Source organism: Melospiza melodia, chromosome 12 (genome assembly GCF_035770615.1).
Source record: "Melospiza melodia melodia isolate bMelMel2 chromosome 12, bMelMel2.pri, whole genome shotgun sequence".
NCBI lineage: Eukaryota > Metazoa > Chordata > Aves > Passeriformes > Passerellidae > Melospiza > Melospiza melodia.
Window position 1 is genome coordinate 15,113,076 of NC_086205.1, and position 19,127 is coordinate 15,132,202.

General features: G+C 41.3%; 1 protein-coding gene across 2 annotated transcripts; it reads right to left on the reverse strand.

The window, feature by feature from the left end:
* Positions 1 to 917: 917 nt before the first annotated feature.
* Positions 918 to 18,805, reverse strand: LOC134423683 (phospholipid scramblase family member 5-like). 2 transcript variants are annotated; one of them, XM_063166941.1, is made up of 8 exons: positions 18,647 to 18,805; positions 15,951 to 16,102; positions 11,954 to 11,996; positions 10,879 to 11,099; positions 9,783 to 9,944; positions 8,989 to 9,150; positions 8,022 to 8,104; positions 918 to 7,947 (listed from the first exon to the last, which is right to left on the reverse strand). In XM_063166941.1, exons 1-7 carry the CDS (start codon positions 18,657 to 18,659, stop codon positions 8,066 to 8,068), a joined length of 792 nt encoding a protein of 263 aa, XP_063023011.1. In that variant the 5' UTR covers positions 18,660 to 18,805; the 3' UTR covers positions 918 to 7,947; positions 8,022 to 8,065. The 2 variants fall into 2 exon arrangements, with proteins under 2 accessions (XP_063023011.1, XP_063023010.1); XM_063166940.1 differs by having other exon boundaries at positions 8,026 to 8,104; positions 18,647 to 18,804.
* Between the last annotated feature and the right edge of the window lie 322 nt (positions 18,806 to 19,127).

A 19,127-nucleotide genomic window follows, 5' to 3' on the forward strand; every position in this document is an offset into this window, starting at 1 on the left:
TGATTCAATTCTTTAGTGTAATTGAGCTGCTGGTTGTTCCTGATCAGGTTGTTACAGACGCCCTCTCCTCTCTTCTCCTCTCCCTTTAACCATGTCCCTGCTGGCAGGGCAGCAGCAGCAGCAGCAGCACATCCACACTGCCTGTGCTGATGGAGGGAGCTCCTGGCCAGGCTGGTGCCTCCCTTCCAGCTGTGCCAGCTGTGCTGTGTGCTGCCAGAGGGGACACACCTGCAGCCGGCCCTGCCCAGCTGCTCCTGCACTGCTGCAGGACCCAGAGTCCCCCCCATTCTGAGAGGTCCCACACCCTGCACTTGCAGCTCCTGCCAGCTGGATGGGATAAGGGGGCCTACAAAGCCTGTGCAGGCAGCCTCTGTGAGTTTCTGGAGCCAGTATGTTCCTGAAGCAGGTTTTCAAAATTGAAGTAAAAGTCTTTTTCACACTGGTACTTACAATTATTCCACATGGTTCTCTTTCAGTGATCTTTCCCAGAATTTCAGAGCATGTGATTTCTGCCCAATTAGATCTATATTAGCATTAATCAGCGTTCTCTATGGCTTTACAAGAAATGTTTTACAGCATTTCTAGTTATTCTTTCTGAACTATTAATACTTGCTGTTAGAGCTGTCTACAGTTGCATGGGCCTCATCTGACAGAAGGCCTTACGACCTGATCCAAACCCTAACATTTTTTTATCAGGCTTTCATCAAAATCCTGTGGTTTTAATGCTTCACTGAGGTGCTGGAACTCTAAACCCTACTACATCAACCATGACTGCAGTTAAGATGATATATTTGCTTTATAAATTAGACACTGAACAAAGCTATTTTAAAAATTTACTTTCTGGGACATCATGGGAAAAGAGAGGAATGTGAAACTTTTTTTTTTTTTTTACTACCTCCACAATGATTTCGCTGCTTCAGGAGTGGCTTCTATTTCAGCTAATTATAATGATTTTACATTAAAAAGTTCACCAAGAAAGCTAATACATATTTGTAGCAATAAATACATATAGTGCTCAGCACATCAATGCTCCATGAAGCATTTTGCATCTCTGCAGATTTTCTTAAGCATTTTTTCTCTCTTAATCATCTCTTATCAGTTACATTCCTGAAGTACAAGATAAAAGAACATTATAGCTTGAACAGATCAGCAATGCAGTAAAGAATTATGACTACACCAAGCAGTATCAGCAAGCTTACTTTTAGCAAAGATCCATAACTCTTTTCCACTGAGAATGTATTTGTAAAGACCATATCAGACTTCGCTTCTGATTGAAAACATTCATTTACTCTTAGAAATATCTTATTCTCCTTGTGTCCTCCCCCACTCCTTGCTAATTTTTGTTCCTATACTCTTTCCTTAGCTCATGTTACCCTGATTTTGCAGGGATTTGTTTCCATCAGATTTCTCCTCCTCCCAAGCTCCACAACCATTTACCCTTCCCATCTGACAGGGCCGAGGGTCTTACCCAGGGTGGTGACAGCTCAGCTAAAACCCCGTGTTCAATGGAACCACTCAAACACAGTCCTGGCAGGAGAGAACTGCAAAAGACCACAAGAGTCAAGATAAACCACTTTATGGAGCTGTTTCAAATGAGTGTGTTAGTTGGGCCATGCATCTATCATTTTTATGCCCCAGCCATAAAACCACACCTCTTTATGACAACGGCAGGTTGTATGGAAGTCCAAAGCATAAACTTGTTGGAGGAGGGACGTTCATCTGTTGATAAAACACAAATCCTGAAAAGAACACCTGGTCCCACTGGCTCCAATCACTGCAGCTGAAAGCAAACAGTTTCACCTTACAGAAGTTTTTGTGGATCACATGCATGTGCTTTATTTAGGTGCCACGCCTGCTGGCACAGATGATCTTGGCATATCAATTGCTGCTTTTGTGCCCTTACTGAACAAAGTATTTGCCAATGACACACCTGCCTGTTTGCACAAGGGCTTCTCTCCACTGCCCTGCCTAGATTTAATGTCTCTTGTCCTTATTTGATTGCTCTGAAACTTCCACATCATCTCCTCCCTCATTGTTTGCCATTATTGAGCAGAACAGGAGAAAATGCACCCATTAACCTTTTTCCTCAGCAGCAAGGACAGGGCCACCACGCACCTCGTGCTTGTAACAGTGCAAGAACTGGCTTGGTATCACAATGATGAATACTGAATGAGCATCCACAGCAGACAAAAGACCAATTTCATGACCAATCTTGCAAATCAGCAAAAGGAAAAAAAATCTCTTTGATCTTCTATTAGGCTCAATTAGGAAAGGGAAGTGATCAAACTGTGGGTCTGCAGACTTTGCAAGAGCAATATCCACCATGTCATGGAGGGTGAAATACACTGTACACCCTAATTCTTGGTGGTATTTCACTCTTCTGTGAGTTTTTATTTCATTTTGTATCAGGCCCTGAAAGCGATAAAACCAGAGATAAAATTCTTCCTAATAGGGAACCATTTAATTAATTTATTTACCAAATTGTTCATTTAAGTAATGACCCACTTGTCCTGGCTTCTGCTAAATTTGTTTTTATCTCAACGGTTGCATTTTCAGAGCATTGAAGTGATGCTACTCTCATATGGTAGGCTTACTTAAGTGAAAACATTTCAGAATCAAAGATATAAAACTGTCTAAGCTCTAAGGAGTTCCTTGGTTTAAATACTAGTATTTTTTAAAGTACTTGGAATTTCAAACCATAACATTTGTAAATTAGTCTTATTTTAAAGGGTTCCAATCACAGTGTTTGGCAATCCAGTCCTGGGCAATGCCAAAGGCTAAAGAATGCACCCCTTGTGGGTCTTTAGCCAGGTGTTCTGAGCCTTAATCTACAATTATTTGGAACTAGAGATAGAAGATTAAATAAACAAATTCTAAAATGATTTGGTTTGCAGTGGACTTAAAGCTCATCTTGTTCCAATCCCCTGCCATGGGCAAGGTCACCTTCCACTACCCCACGTTGCTCAGAGCCCCATTGAGCCTGGCATTGGACACTTCCACAGATGGGGCAGCCAGAGCTTCTCTGGGCTACCTGTAACAGGGCTTTACCACCTCACAATAAGGAATTTATTCCTTGTTTCTAATGCAAACCTGCTCTTTTTCCATTTAAAACCATCCCCCCTTGTGTTGTCACTACACGCCACTGTCAAAAGTCCCTCTCCAAATTTCATGTAGCAACTTTAGGTACTGAAAGGTGCTATAACAACCCCAGCTCTCTCAGCTTATCACAGAAAGTCCTCTGGATTATTAACTATTAACAAATTATTTTTTTTAATCTTTTCTTACTCCTATCCTATACACTCAGCACACTATCCTACACATAATAGCCAAAATATCTCCCCTGGATTTGCAAAGTAAATAGGACTTTTTCTCTTTCAAATAAAAGAGTATTTTGACACATCGGGTTCTTCAGGGAGCCCAGAACAAATATTAAAAAAAAAAAATGCTCAAAGCTTTCTCTTGAATTCTAGAAAAGTGTGAAATATACAAGGTATTTATAGTAGTGATTCTTGTTCTGATCCCAGGCTGCATTTCTTTTCTCAGTTCTTGCTGGTATAAATGGACATTATTGTGACAGCTACTTAAAAGACACATGGATAGAAAACTAATACAGTCATTATGTTCAAAATTTACCCAAGGTCTGCAAACAATCCAGAGATAACTAAGAAAAGACTTTTAATGCAATACTGGACCTTGACACATGCACTGTGATATCTCCTTTAGGGACTTGGGCAACGTGATCTAGTGAAAAGTGTCCCTGCCCATGGCAGGGAGGTGGAACTCAGTGACCTTTAAGGTTTCTTCCAATCCAAACCATTCTGTGATTCTATGATCTGGACGGGGCAGAAAGAGAAAATGCCCATGGTCATTTCTAGACAGAAACAGGCGTTCCTCACAGAGCACTGTCTGTAACAGAAGCCTGCAGGGTGTTTCGTGGTTTGGTTGTTGCTGTGTATGAGTTTTTTTAATACAAAACGCCAGAAGTGTAAATAGAGCACTTACCTAATGTGACTGGAAGAGAGAAAAACAGGTCCTTCAAATGAGTATCTTAAAGTGGAAAAGCACATCAAGCATCAAGTTAGTGAGTCCTGATGAAATGACTTGCAGGTAATTTTTCCTTCAATACTCACCTTGAGTTGAATTAAACTAAGATTCATGATTCTAACACAGAACATATCATTATAATTTAAAATAAACCAATACAACATCTGAGGGTCAGAGGGAGGAAATTTCTTTTGGTTTTTTTGGGTTTTTTTCCCCAAAACTCTTTCATTTAGACAACTCTATTAGAAAATGTGCATTTTGGATCGTTTCCAGGTTTGTCTAATCCAACAAATAACCAAATTGACACAAAAATATTTTTTTAATACAGGCAGCAAAGTCTATGAACAGAAGTACTTTTGCATGCACCAAATTAGCAGACAACCAAAGAACTTACAGCGACTCTGTGTCTTCACTCTCTGACAGGAAGTGCCTGATCTTCCCACGGGCAAACCAACTTCTCCCCACGTGCTGGTGCCACCTGGGTTTGTGGCACTACAGGGATTTCCCCCACTCTGCGCCAGCACACAGGGACAGACCATCATGACATGATCTTTTCCCATAGAAACCTTCCCCTTTTCTAGGTACAGCACCACACAGCACTCTCCTTTACACATGGCACCTTCTGTTTCTGCAGATGGGGAACATGGGCTGGGGCTTCTCCCCTGCCCACCTGCAGAAGCTGGAGAGATGCTCCAGGTGCAAAAAACTAGGCTGAGTACTGACCAAAGGAGCTCACTTTGTGGTAGACTGTATTCTGCCCATGCCCTGATCAGATCTCATAAAATAACTAACAGTTCAGCTCTAAATGCAGGCAGTAAAAATAATCCAGTATTGTGTGGCAAAGGTTTAATCGTAGACAGAGAAAATAAAATCCTTCAGTTAAGAGCAGAATTTAATTAGAGGTTAAAGGTATGTTGAACTTCCATCAGCACCCTGGGCGAAAAAAGGATGATGTGTGAAAAGCTAAACACTGTCATAGTGAGCTGTTGCTGCCATCTACTGAACACAAGGAGCGTGAACTACACAGATTTAGAGTTTAGCTACTGATCTGAAATATTTGCTTTGCTGGATGAAGTAAAATTTATGTTTCTTTAGAGCAATCACGTTTCTTTCTAGATAATATTCAGGACATGAGTTTGCTTTAGAAAAACTTTGTGACCCTTTGGGAGATTCTGGATTCTCCTTTGGGACCCACTCCTAGCCTGTGGGGAAACTGTGAAAAGTGAGCACATGTAGCTCCAATAACATGAAACACATTGCTATTAACAAGAAAAAGTTATAATTTAGAGATGCAGGTTGTTAAGATCTTAGAACACATTAGCTGTTCTTCAGCAACATCATGCAGAATCCATGCTGAGGATGGATCCCTGCCCTGTGTGAGAGCTGTGGTTTAGAGGAGTGATCTCCCAGCTGGAAAAGCACTGGCAATGGCACTGAATTTCCACCAGGATGCTGAAGGGTGGCACTGGGGTCAAGCAGTCTGCTGAGGGAGTTCTAAGCACCAAGAGCGGTCCCAGCCCCACTGCTTGTTTTATCCAGGGGATGAGCCTGTTCTTGTGTGGCCCAGAAGCTGCCCCTGAGTGTAAACAGAGGCATTCAAACATATTCATACACATACACACTAACAGCAAAAAACCTTTGTATTAACACAAAAAACAGCAACAAAGTCACTGTGAGAAATCCCATGTTATCATCTGGTTGGAATTAATTGAAAATTATATGCACATATTGCATACCTACAAGGTATATATATGGACACTCAACCAAATTCAGCCCTGTAGGTAAATCAAACCTTATTTTGTGCTGGCTTCAACGAGGCTGGACACATTTGCTTAGAGACATCATTGGCTTGTTAAAGGCCACAAGAGGACTGGAAATTGCAGGGGAAAAGCGGAAGATAGGTGGGGATCCTGCTCACCTTAAGGGAGTGAATTCATTCGAGTGCTCAGCCACACGCAGCTCAGTAACAGTGAATGAGAGCCAGAATTATGGGATACAATAGCAGTGACTTCTGTCTAACATGGCAAAGGGATTTGAAGAGAAAAAAAATAATCTGGTTCTTTTTCTCAGTCTACAGTCAGGCATGTGAGAGCTGCATTTGAGAGAACAACACCAGCGTGAGAACAGCAAAAAGCATCCTGTATTCCTCTGCAAATCCTGTATTCCTCTGCAAATCCTGCATTCCTCTGCAAATTCCGGGATTTCCACACGAGGGAGCTTCTGGCCCACGAAGCTCGCAGGGCGCTTCCTCCCGGAAAAGGTGGCAGCAGAGGCTCCCTGTGAGCTCCCAATTCCTGCAGCCTGATTGCACTGCTACGAGCCACAGCGAGAGCCAGCAGTGAAATGGTTAACAGATAATGATGATTGTCGGAGCTTGTTAACCACAATTATTTTCAAGACATATGTAAATCTGTATAAATACCTAAGTGTGGTATATAATCTAAAACATACTGTTTAAATCTATAAGCATGCCTGAGTTAATTTCACTATGGGAACGTTAGTTGCAACTTCCTGACTTCACTGTGTTTGAATTCATATCCATGAACATTAATTTAAAATTAGTCTAAATATTTGTTGAGAAGTAATCACCTGATAAATTTAGCTCTTTTTCATTTTTATGCATTATTCATTATCTCCTTTCTTTCCGTTGATGTGTTGGTTGTTTTCAAGAATTGAATTACTGGTTGACACAAAAAAAAAAAAATTAAAAAATTCCAGCATTTCTAGTGATTTATAAAATGTTCCCCTTAGAAACTTGACTGGTGACTATGAGAGCAATTGGGTTTGCCACCAATATTTTATGGTACTGGTTTGCTTCTTGAAGGGAGTTTTTCAGAGGCATAAGCAAGTTCATACAGCAAATAATTTGCAACAACAGCAAAAAAATCTGTTTATGTCTTGCATATATACCATTCCTACAAAGGAAGCTTGTATTAGCAAAAGTTGGTGGAACTGTTTGGGAACACTGAGGTGTGGCTGCAGAAATGAACAACCATGTGAAACTGCTGAACTGTGAAAAGCTCCTTCTGCCCAGTCATCATAGAAAATACCTGAGCTTGCCAAAGGAAAAGAAAAATTCTATTCCAGGATGGCCTCAGGCAAGTCTGAATGAGAAATTACCAGCCACCAGATATTACAAAGAGGAACAAACCTTTTCAGGAAAGCCTTGAGCAGATGGCAGCAAGGATCCTTAACCCTGGCTGGTACAAAGGGAAGTGATTTGTGAGCCTCTAGCACACAGAGGACCATCACCCAAACTTCATCTATGGCCTGCCTTCAGTGCAAATAGTGGAAGACCAGATTTTCAGAATAGAGCTTATATTCCCAAGTCTAGGGCTTGAAGTCCAATTTCTGGCTGCCACTCATTAAAACAATCTATGTCACAAAATTAATTTACTAGCAAACAAAACTTTCATTCTTCCAACTCACTGAAACAGATAACATCTTCAACTTCCCATCAGGAATGTCTTTATATTTGTTACTTTCAAATCAGTTTGCTACTATTAATTAAATACAAATCAGAAAATTACTTCTAAAATTATAAAAAAGCAAAACCCCCAGAACACACCCTCATGTGGTTAGAAACTGGTACCAGCACTTGCAAAACATCAAAGGCTTCTCTAAACTTAGGCTTTCATCAGTGATGCTGCAAGCCTTCATCTAATCTTTCATGATTCCCCATGCAGGAACATCAAAAGAGAAAGAAGAGAATAGCACAGTTCCAAAGCAACAGTGCTCTGTGTGAAAAGTATGTGTTTAGCTATTACACATAAAAAATATAAGTGGGAAATTATTATTTACATGAGACATATTTTAATAAACATCATCATTAGCTCCCTGTCTTTTCCTATAAGGAAGAAGGATTTTTGCAGTTCAAAATCATGTCCAAAGCTCAAGTGATTTCTGGAAGAAAATGAAAAAGAATTAGAAATATATAAGCCTTCAAAGCAAGAAGATCAATTTATGTTCATTTTTACCTACTGAAACAGATTCTGCATATTTCATTGTTTCTGTCATCTTGTTACAATCCATCCAAAGAGTTTTCAAAGAACATTAAGTCCTACAAATAAACAAACTATGCATTAGATATGGAAGGCACAAAAATGCAAAAATTACTATCAAAAGTCTTACTTGCAGGCTTTTGTTACATAAAGTATTTATATTAGTCAATCACTTTTTATCACTGCCACTGAGAAGCAGTTTTGGAGGGGGGAATCTGAAAATCTTAACTGTCGTTTCTATCCTACTAAAAGCAAAATTTCTGAATTGTTGTTGGAATTTTAAAGCAAACACTTTTCAGTGAATAATTTTAGTATTATAATTTTGGTTTGTAGTCTCTGATGTAAGTATCAGAGATTATTTTGAAACTATTTCATTTTAATACAAATATGTTGGCAAAAGAGCTACACAGCAAATATCAATTTCTAATTCTAGAAAACATGCATCTTAACTTCATATTTACCCCTAGCACTGAGTATTCTCCTTCTCATATAGTTCTTATGGTTATCTTCACAAAATAATTTTGTAGGAATTTTCCTATGACCTGAAGATCTTACATACAACACTCAACAGAATTGTTGAATTGCTTTGAAATTACCACTAGAAACAACATAATCTTTTTTTGGTTCATACAGTTGTTCAAACACAATAAGGGGTTTGGGAGAGTTTGGTAGGTTTGAAACGTATGCTAAGATTTGATTCTTCTGTACAAAATATTAAACTGCATGTGTAATACTATTTAAACAGTTTAATAAACAAAAATTTAAGAACATTTAAAAAAGCAGCTGACATAAAAATTAAATTTTTTTAGTTAATTTATCTTTTAGGCACTGGATTTGGTTTTCCAACGCATTTGCATTTTTGTAGTTCTCGGCTGACAGCAAGGGCTCCTCTGGCCCCAGTCTGCACATTTCTATAGGTCTGCCTGTCCACCTGCACACTTACAATGAGGAAACAAGCACCAATCATGACTGCCTTGATCCTCACGTCGAGATCCACAGGGACCTGGATCCCAAAGTTGGCGGTGTTGGTGAAGACGTTGTTGACAAATCCCGACCAATACTTGGAAATTTTGCCGATCGTTGTCATCTCATTGAGAGTTTTTACCTGCACAAAGGAAAAACAGGAACAGACATAAATGTAAACAAATCAAGTGCGCACTGATGACATCTCCACAGAATTAATGACTGTGTCCTGACATGCTGAGTATGCTATAGTTGTCAGCTTCTCCTTTTATTGTTATTGCTGCGATGTTCTATTAGTGTCAAATTTCCCTTTATGAGTGGCACGCAAGAAAGGGCCTCAAGTTTGGAAACATCAGCATCTTTAGAGAGGACGAAAAGTGGGAGAAAGCAATCTTCAAAGTTTATGCCAGTTTTGCCTTTCTTTCACAGAGTTGTGGGGTTTTTTCCTCTCTCCTGTTTTTTACATTCTGCTAGGCCCACTGCTGTGGACCACTGTCCTCTCAGGGTCAGGGATGTTCTCAATTATGCAGCCATCTGCATGTTTCGTACAGTACACTGAAATTTCAGACAATACCCACTGGAGTCTTCTAATTTGGCTAATGAGTTGATAAACCCAAAAATTCCTTTAAGATTCTTAACTAAAGCAAAGCACTTTGTTCACATCAGAAAACTCTGTTCAGGGTTTCTTCAAGTATCTCTCATTCTCCCCCTCACCTGAGAAATTTATTCAAAGTAGTAAAACTTTTAAATTGTTAACACTTGTACAAAACATACCTCAAAGTCAACATCTTCAAAACAGCCACAGGTTGCACATGGGCCAATTATTTTTAGCACATCTTCTTTGCTTTCATTCTGTATAGTGAACTTTGGCAGAAAAGGATCCCAGTTCTGTACAACGTACCCAGCTACTGTACCTGGTGGGGACTGAACTTCTAACTAGCAAACAAAAGAAAACAAAAAAATGTTTTAGTTGATTTTATATTAATGTGTTTTTCCGTGATAGAGTATTGTTTCTATAATGACAAGATATTTATCTACTGAATATAGTAACATATCATTTTACCAAACATGGAACTGGATATTGCAAATGGTGTTGTTAAATACAGTGGACAATATGAAACTCAAAAACTGCATCAGAAACCAACACCTTATATACAATAAAAGACTTTATAAAAAGCTATAAACGGGGAAAAAAATTTATTGTATTCAGGCAGTATTCTACAAGCTTATTTTAAGTACCTGTACTACCAAAGGACCTTTTCTTTAAAACTCCTGAGAAGGATAAGTGCTAAGAAGGTAAGTGGATGAGCTAACCTGTAAAACATTTTCATAAAACAAGCAAGATGTCTGAATAAAGGAGAGTCAAAAAATACAGAGGGAAGACCTGATGCTCTACGGGATCCACATTTTTCACTCCAAGCAGCTTACTTCCATGTTCTGCCATTTCCCAGAAATATATGGCCCTGAAGAAACAGATCTTCAGGGGTTCAGCCTCCTCAGAGATCTGCTTCCAAGTCCCACCCTCGAGCCCAGTGGGCTTCACAGAGTTTCCATCCTCCACCCTCGTGGAGTTCAGTGGGTGATCTCTGCCTGTGTCAGTGCAAGAAGCGTCCTGGGGCGTCAGCTCACTGGAGAGACATCACCAGAACCAAAGCTTTGTGTGGGGTGTCAGCAAAGCCTGGTCCCACGGAAGGGAGGAGGCACAGCCAGGTCCCACGGAAGGGAGGATGGAGGAAGGGAGGGAACAGAACTCGTTCATCAAGAGTTGTGTCCACCCAAAGGGGGCTGTGAATTCCTGACTTGCTTCCTGCCAGCCTGGAGGAGCTGCCCAGCGCGATGCTGGCACAGAGGGCGTTGGGGATGCCCTCACCTCCTGCAGGAAGCAGGGGAAGCAGCAGCTGGTGCACCGGAGGGGCCGGATGACGCGGATCACCTCGCGGCCCGCGTTGTCCGCAATGCTGATGGTGAAGGCCCGGAGGGGCGAGCACAGCTTGCGGTCAAAGCAGCCGTTCTCTTCCACTGCAAAGTAAACCCTCTGGCCCAGGGGGTTCTTTATCTCGTATTTGCTGGAGGTCTCTGTGCCAAGTATGGCTAATAAAGCAAAACAAGTAGAAGGTTAACATAATAAAATCTTTGTTATTACTTCAGTATAATGTTAGCGTGTATATTTGTGAGCATTTATTCTAGTAGTCTGTGACGAAGATTTTTTTCAAAATTGTTTTGAAGTAGCAACACAAAGGAAATATACAGGGAAATACTAGTGCCAGGTCTGTATTTTGAAGGAATTAATTCAGACTTTGATTTGCTGTACGCTACAGTACGTATTGCAACAGAGAATTCAGATCTTGAGTTTTTGGTCTGGGCTTTTTCTGGCATTATCATCTGTGAAAGGTAACATCCTGAGACTACCCCACCTCAGTGACAAAGCTTCCACCCAGCACGTTGTTTGAGAATCAGGCCAAAACCATTCTGAATGGGAGAAATACATTCTACAGTATTTTACTGGTAGTAACATTCTACAGTATTTAATACTTGTTCATTACTTTGAAATTCTGAGAGACTAAATAATTATAAAATCTTTTGCTTAATTTTATGTTTTCTGTTCTTCATTTCTCTCTTGGCTTTGTTTCTCACATTATGTTACTTAATGTTAGATAAATTGTTCCATGGACTGGAAAGATGGTCAAACTTTAATAACACTGAGAGGGAGATGTCTGAGGGAGTGATATTAGGACTGTTGTATAGACTACTCACCCCTCACTGGTTTGCTGCAGAACAGGCAAACAATAAAGGGAGCCTTCCCCACCCTATCAGTGCATAACAGCCTGCCACAGGGCAGCAGGAGGGTTCACAGTGACTTCAGTGAACTGGGGGCAAGACTTGGATGGCTTCTGGGGACACCCGCATACCAGCACTGTTAAAGGGTGACAAGGATTGCACCATACCTTCCAGAAGCTCCACTTGCTGATGAATAATTATCTGGTCCAGCTGCTTAAAAAAAATAAACAAGATGATGGGTCTTGGATAGGTCTGGGGCTGCCAGTGGTCACATGTCTATTTTTATTGTTCATCTCCCTGTAATTAAGATCTCTTTCCTTACAGAGGTGCACAGGTTGGGTGCCTGAAGGATATCTCAAGTCACACTTTGGACTTCTCCTGAAATAATGGCTGAGGAATGTGACATTAAGTGCTGTAGCCATGTAATTCATCCACACACTTGAAGAAAAATAATCTTCACTGGGGGAATAAGGCAGACAATAGCAAGAGGAAGCAGAATCCAATCTTGCTCCTGATGCTCTCCTTGTCAGAGGGGAAGCTCCTCACCCCAAACCCAAGGCTGGTGCTGGGCACCATGGCAGTGCAGGAGTGAATGAGCCTGGGCTCATTGTCAGCATATGCACTGGCCACATCCCAAAGGACCTTGCTGGAGCAGCCCAGCAGGGCAGGCAGGGGATGCCAATGATGGCACACACCAGTTTAACACTCTGATCTCAGGAACACGAGCCCTGCACCCTGAATCTGGCCAATGGTCATGCCAGAGTACCAGAATGAGCAAAACAACAATGAAACACTCAGCTGGCTAAAAATGTCTTGACAAATGTCTTTGTAACCACGAGCTGTTTACAAATGCAGGAGAAAAACTGCTTGCCATCACACCTAGCTTTGCAGTGCTTATCAGGCCTCCAACATTATTCTTTCTTGGAGAACAGTTGCTAGCACTATAAAACCAGCAAGACTTAATTCCAATCTACCTTTCAGTTTTATGTGACATTTTATGCCTGTTTTATGTGACAGTTTTAGGTTTTACCAATCTCTTTTCAGTAATTTTTCTGTAAATTCCTGATGAAGGAACGCTTGGCACAGGGTTTTGCTGTTGCTCACAGCTGCAGACACAAAGCACACAGCGACCTTCTGAGACCAGCATGGCACAGCTCTCCAGAGCCTGCATATTTTAAATTTGGTAAATCTTGCCTGGTACATATTCAAACTGTTGCAGAGATTTGTCACTTCTAGTCAGCTCCTGCAGCTAGTTCAGGCTGCAAAGAGAAGCTGGTAAAAGGAGGAACCTCTTTATCCCTTTCATTAATCTTGGAAATGTGCATGCCAGTAATTGAAATAAGAAAAATATTTAGACATAAAAATATTCTCCCAAGAATATTTGCTGTTTGTTGTTTGGGTCTCATGAGAGAGCTCTTGGAGCTCATGGGAAGGGCTCTGCTGATGGAAAGAGAATAAAAAAGTTAAAGATTGTAGAGCTATTTTAATATTTTAGTATTTATTTTAACATGGATTTCTTTTTCCCACGTAGACTTTCACAGGGGAAAGAAAATTAATGACCCTGAATTGTTAAAAGCTTTGAGTGATTTTGGTCGATTGGTTTACTGTGCACAGTGTATAAACAATGTTGAGACAACACAGCAGTACCACTTGTTATCCTTGTTTTGCCTTTCACTGGTTTATGCAAGGCATTTATTCTGATGCATTTTTATTGGGGCACTTATGAATTGAGGGAATTCTGCACTTGCATTTGAAAGCACTCAGAGCCCTTTGGCTTAACAAGGGTCTGGTCCCCTTCAGCTCAGGTATGTTAAAATTCCTTATACACAGCTAATTCTCAGTGATCAGTTCTGTGGGCATCAAATTTACATCTGATCAGTCTAATCAAGTCTAAACAAAGAAGCTTTTTACCAAAGTAGTTAAACCTGAGCATTGGCACAACATGCAGCTGAAATACTCAGAAAATTCTTCTCCAAGGTTTCACCTGTCTACTCCTGCTGTGGGAAAAAGTTCATTTGATTTTTGTCATGGTCACTGAACTACTCTCTGAGCTATGGCTGTAATCTGGAAGACAGTAATGAAGTTTAGGTAACGTTTTTCTGTAGGAAGTTATTAAATAGTGATAGACTTAGAAAGCTGATGTGCCTTCTGAGGCAGAAGCAGTTTTTTGCCCTTCTCTGGTGCACCTCAAACAGCTGATCAGAATGATTCCTTCACCCGAACTCACTCTGGGTGTGGATCTGCAGAGTGAAATGCTGCTGGCTGGCCTTTACCTACAGGACACACATTTTCCTTTCCTCTCACCCAATCCTTGGGTTGCTATTTAGAACAAACTGTAAGGATCTCTCTGAGACTAACTAAATTTGAATCCTTGTATCAGACATATCATGGTCTTATTGAGAAATACATTCAGCTTTCTCAAATCTATCCAGTTATCCTGCCCAATCCTGCTGGAGAATGTAATTCCGATTTGTTATTCTGTATTTATGCACAACCACACTCTATATAATCTTTCTTCTAGTAACGAAATTCTATAAATTAAATATGTCTCTTTCCCACAGTTTGTTTACTCTCTTAGGCACTCAGTATGGTTCCCTCACCAATACTGTTGTTTTTATTCTACAGATAAAACAGATGGAGTCTTATTTTAAAGGAGGTTCTCTGTTCCCTGTGCACTTCCAGTAGCACCTCTCTGTGCCTGTTTCCCAGAGTTTGGACTCTCTTTTCCCCAGTGCTCACAGCACCAGAATGAAACACAGTCTTCTAGAAATTTTCCCAGTAGCATAAATAATTTCCAAGTTCTGCTAGAAACATCTTCATTCAAGCATTTAATTCTGTGAAAATCTCTTAGTCCATGAGGATAAATCCAAAGGGATTATTACCCCTGCAGCTGTGAATCCCACATGCATTCTGCAGGCAGCCCTCTCCCTGCTGGTGGGACCTCCTTTATGCTCCATCCATCCTGAAGGAGCCCCTTTCACTACCCTCAGGGCCAGGATGGCTCCAGCATCACACACCAAAAGGTTCTGCAGCACATGGAAACTCGAGCTGTGGGAACATGCCAGCCAGCAGCACTGCACACATGCTTCCCACGTTTCAGACTGCAGAGAAAACTGAAAGTCCTTAGCAAGGGCTGCAGCACAGGCCAAAAACAGGCAAGAATGGTCTTCAGTTCCAGCTGTAGCTCTGAGAGTGCTGCTCTTTTGTTTTAACGTCAGATGCAAAGCTTCTATAACATGGAGTGATGGTATTTGCTTGCCTGCACTGTCTGGGTAAATCTGAGGTGTAATTCGTGTTCATACAGGAGCCTGAATATGTAACCTGCCAAGCACTGACTAGCACAATCACTTTTAGACTAAAAAATGTACCTTCCACGGTCTGTGAGCAAATGCTTGTGTAATTGACAACACACATCATTTTGTGCTCAGGCATCTCGAAATGAAACTCATCACTCCACATGAAAGACTGCTTCTGAAGAGTTTCCTCATTTCGTTAGCTATCTAGGTAACTTAGCTTCAAACATAAAATACATTCAGTTTCTGCTTCTATACAAAACTAGCAGAAATGTGTGCCTAAAATACACATCCTGAGTGAAGTAAACATTCCTCAGCATCACCAAAATGCAAACACAGCAGAGGTGTAACAGAATCATGATCTGACTGTGATGGGGGCCTGATTCTGTCCCTGCCCCTGCCAGGCAGGGCATGTGACACCTTACTCAGCACATAAGAGTGGAGCAGAGCTGCAGACCATCAGTGCTCTGAGCTCCAGGAGCTGAGAGATTTCCCAGAGCAAAAGGGACAGCCACATGTTTAGCAGTAGGAGGGAGAAGACAAGCATTCATTTTTCTTCCCCACCTATGATCTACTTCTCTGCCTCTATTTTCAAGCATTTTCCTCTCTCAGGCATTAGCATTATCTTCCTCACACAGAGTTAATGCAAGTTTGTAGCCACTCAGACTTATGTTTATCTAATATCTATAAAATTAATGGCAAGCTTCTTTCTCCTATGTTATCTCATAGTAAAATCAAACAACAAAAAAGCCTCTCCATCTCAACCCCCCCTGCCCCCAAGAGGAAAAACCCAAACAACCTCAACCTCCAGAGTATCAAAGCAACATAAAAGGAAAATGTAACAATTCTAACAGTCAGAAAGATTCAGGACCTGGTTCAGGTACTCCAAGCCAGGTGGCAAATTATGAGCGTGTGATGCTTGCTTCCAGAGACTTGTTGGTTCAACAGGCGTATTCTGCTGAGGAGTGTCAGAAGAACCAGGGAGGTAATCCTTAAAGATGAGTTTGGATTGTCCCTGAGATTCTGCAGGGAAAGAAAGAGAAAAAATGCAGAAATATCAGCACCAAGGAGCAGCTAGGAGCTTCTTGGATCAAAGTTGGAACAATAACATCATTCTGTATGTGATTATATCAGTACTTCATGCCAGGACCCAAAAGGAATCTCCTGATTGTCCCACCCATCGAGCATAGATTATAGAGCTGCCTTGGGACACGCAAAGGGGAATCACTGCAAACAGGAATCACTGCAGATGAAGGTAAATCAGGAGATGTGGTTTTGGAGGGCACCTGATCTGCTCTGGCAGCTGGTGAGCACAGAGCCTGTGTGGCAAGGCTGGAGCTGGCCTGGACTCACACTCAGGGTGGCCAGAACCCCTCAGCACAGCCCTGCTCCCTGTGAGCTGCCCTGTGTGCCCTGAGCTGCCGAGGGCTGGCTCCCAGCAAGATGCTGTCCAGCATCCTGAGGGCACCCATAATTTCTCTTAATTAGAGATAACCTTCCCAGGGATCTCAGATTCCCCAAGCTGGATATTACAACCCTGATATCAAAGTCTACACAGCCCCTTATAGTGCATTACTCATTATTATCTTAATGAATGGATCAGATATCATTATGCTGTGTTTTCTGGTTTGCTACCACAAGAAGTCTTTTAGGGCACAGTGATGGTGACCTTGGTCAGGAATGTGAAGGTAATGTGAGCATTTACTGCCACAGGCACCTTCTCCCACAGCACAGGCACCACCTTAACCACTGGATTACCAAAAAATTCCTGCTAGTTTTTCCAGGTACATTGTTCCTTGGCCTTGTTCTGCAGTAACAAGGAGGAGCAAACTGAAGCTCTCCCCATCCAAATGGCAAATCCTTGTATTGAGCTGAGTCCCTGTGATTTGGCAGGAAAGCAGTCCCCAAACTGATAATTTTTATCACACGTGTGACAACACTTAGACACAACAGGGTCTGAGGTCCAGAAGGAATTTTGGCTCTAAGTCTGAATCTCTTTTTTGCTATTGTGGGTTTAAATGAGATCTTATAGTATTATTTGAACTCACTGTGAAAGATTCATCATTCAATCATATTTTGATCTTAATTTGTCTTTGCAGCCACTGCTTTCTTTCAAAGTCTGAGACCACAGGAAGAAGTAACCCCTTTGAATTTGTTGCCAGCTTTTAAAAATGTATAACTGGGTAATAAATATTTTATATCCTTTTCTGCATCACTTTACCTCACAGGGTTCTGTTACTGCCGTAACTCTTGTTGTTACATGAAATGCCACGAAGTAGCCCAGTGTTAGTGTTATTCTTGAATAATAAAGAGGGAAAAAAGACAACAAATTGCAGTTCTACCTGTCAAATTTTAAGCTATACAAAAAACAAACAGTAAATACATTAAATATTAATGACAATTTGAGATAGTCTGACACTTTGTCTATTTTTGTGTATGATTCCCATTTCATTACTAGCATGGAGAACCTTAAAAGTTGCCATATGATACAGTGAGTATTCTGTACAAACATAATTTGTGGAGTTGTATATTCCTGAAAGAGGTGAATTGTCAGTTTCTTCATACTAAAAACCATATTCCACACCATTACTACACCATTACTATTTAACCATTTCTCCTAACTGACATGCAGGAAAAATATGCAAAACCCCATTTCTCTTACATGGCTAAAGCTAAACAAAATTTAAAACAGAAAACTCTATATTGCAAGGGTAAAACAATGCTGTAAAACCTGCCTGCTCCTGTGTACTTTTTAGTGTTTTAATGCAGAATGTCTTGAGTGTTTTGAGGGCAAGAAAGGGGGATAAACATGTGGCAAACATAGTGAGACATTGCTGAAACTCCCTGGGCCAACACGTGCCTCTGCACATGCCTACAGAATGACCTCCCTGGAGGTGCACTCAAGAGAAAAAAAGATTTGTATCCTTCTGCTCAGATGAAGCATTTGCAAACCTGGAGAAAATTAATTGTGAAGGCTGCTTAGATCAAATGCTGCACGTTTGCCCACTGCTCTGAGTAATCAATGGCTACTGCTGAAGTCAGTACATGACAGACACACCCAGAGAGGAGTAATCTGATTAAATTCAGTTATTCTTGAGTTATTATTCTTCATATGGTGGGTTATCAGATCTCTGGCCAGTTCTTTATGTGAAAAGCATTTGCTGATGTGGCATTTTCAAAGTGAAATAGGGAAGAAGTGTGCAAAAATAGTGGCACCCTTGGCTCAGTACCCACCCTTGCCAGGCATTCTGTAGTGACAGGTTTAAACACCAAGATTGACAGATTTAAACACCAAGATACCAACACTCAATATTCTGACTGAATGCAGAGGCTAACATTTTATAATGTATTTTATTTAAATAACATCCTGCTATAGATTTTAGTCTCCTTAGGAGCCTCTTGAATGCTGGATGCTGAAAAATTAAAGGAAGACAAAACAACTGCGCTTTGACTGATGTGGTTTTACCCTGAAACGCTCGTTTCATCAGACTGCTGATTGCTGGAAAGGCACAAGCCTGTAGTTCTGTGTAAACACGATCTAAAAATACAGACTACAGATGCACTTACCTTGAGAGGCCATGAAGCTTCCTGAGTTACTTCTTCAAAGGAAGCCGGGTTAAAAGAAAAGGCGTTTCTTGCAGCAGCAAATAAAGCAGGGCTCACAGCATGCCCAGGACTTCAGAGGGTGTCTGTGTCCCGGCCATCGGCGGCGGGAGCGGCACCGAGCGCTGCGCGGCCGCGGGGGGAGCGCCGGACCCTGCGCCCATCCCAGCTGGGGAGAGAGGGAAAGGAGCTCGGCCAGCGCTCAGAGACACGGCTGCACGCTGCCCACTGCCTCAATGAGCACCTTGGAACTAAAATCCTGCTTTATAACGTCTGTGGCTATTCTGGGAATATAATGATGCTGGTTTCAGGTCAGTGTTTGCGTCTCCACTTCTTCGGGCTATCCGGTAAAGACAGAGAAGCCACAATGAAGTTGTGGACAGCTCATCCCTAGAAGTGCTTAAAGCCAGTCTGGATGGAGCTCTGAGCCCCCTGGTCCAGGGAA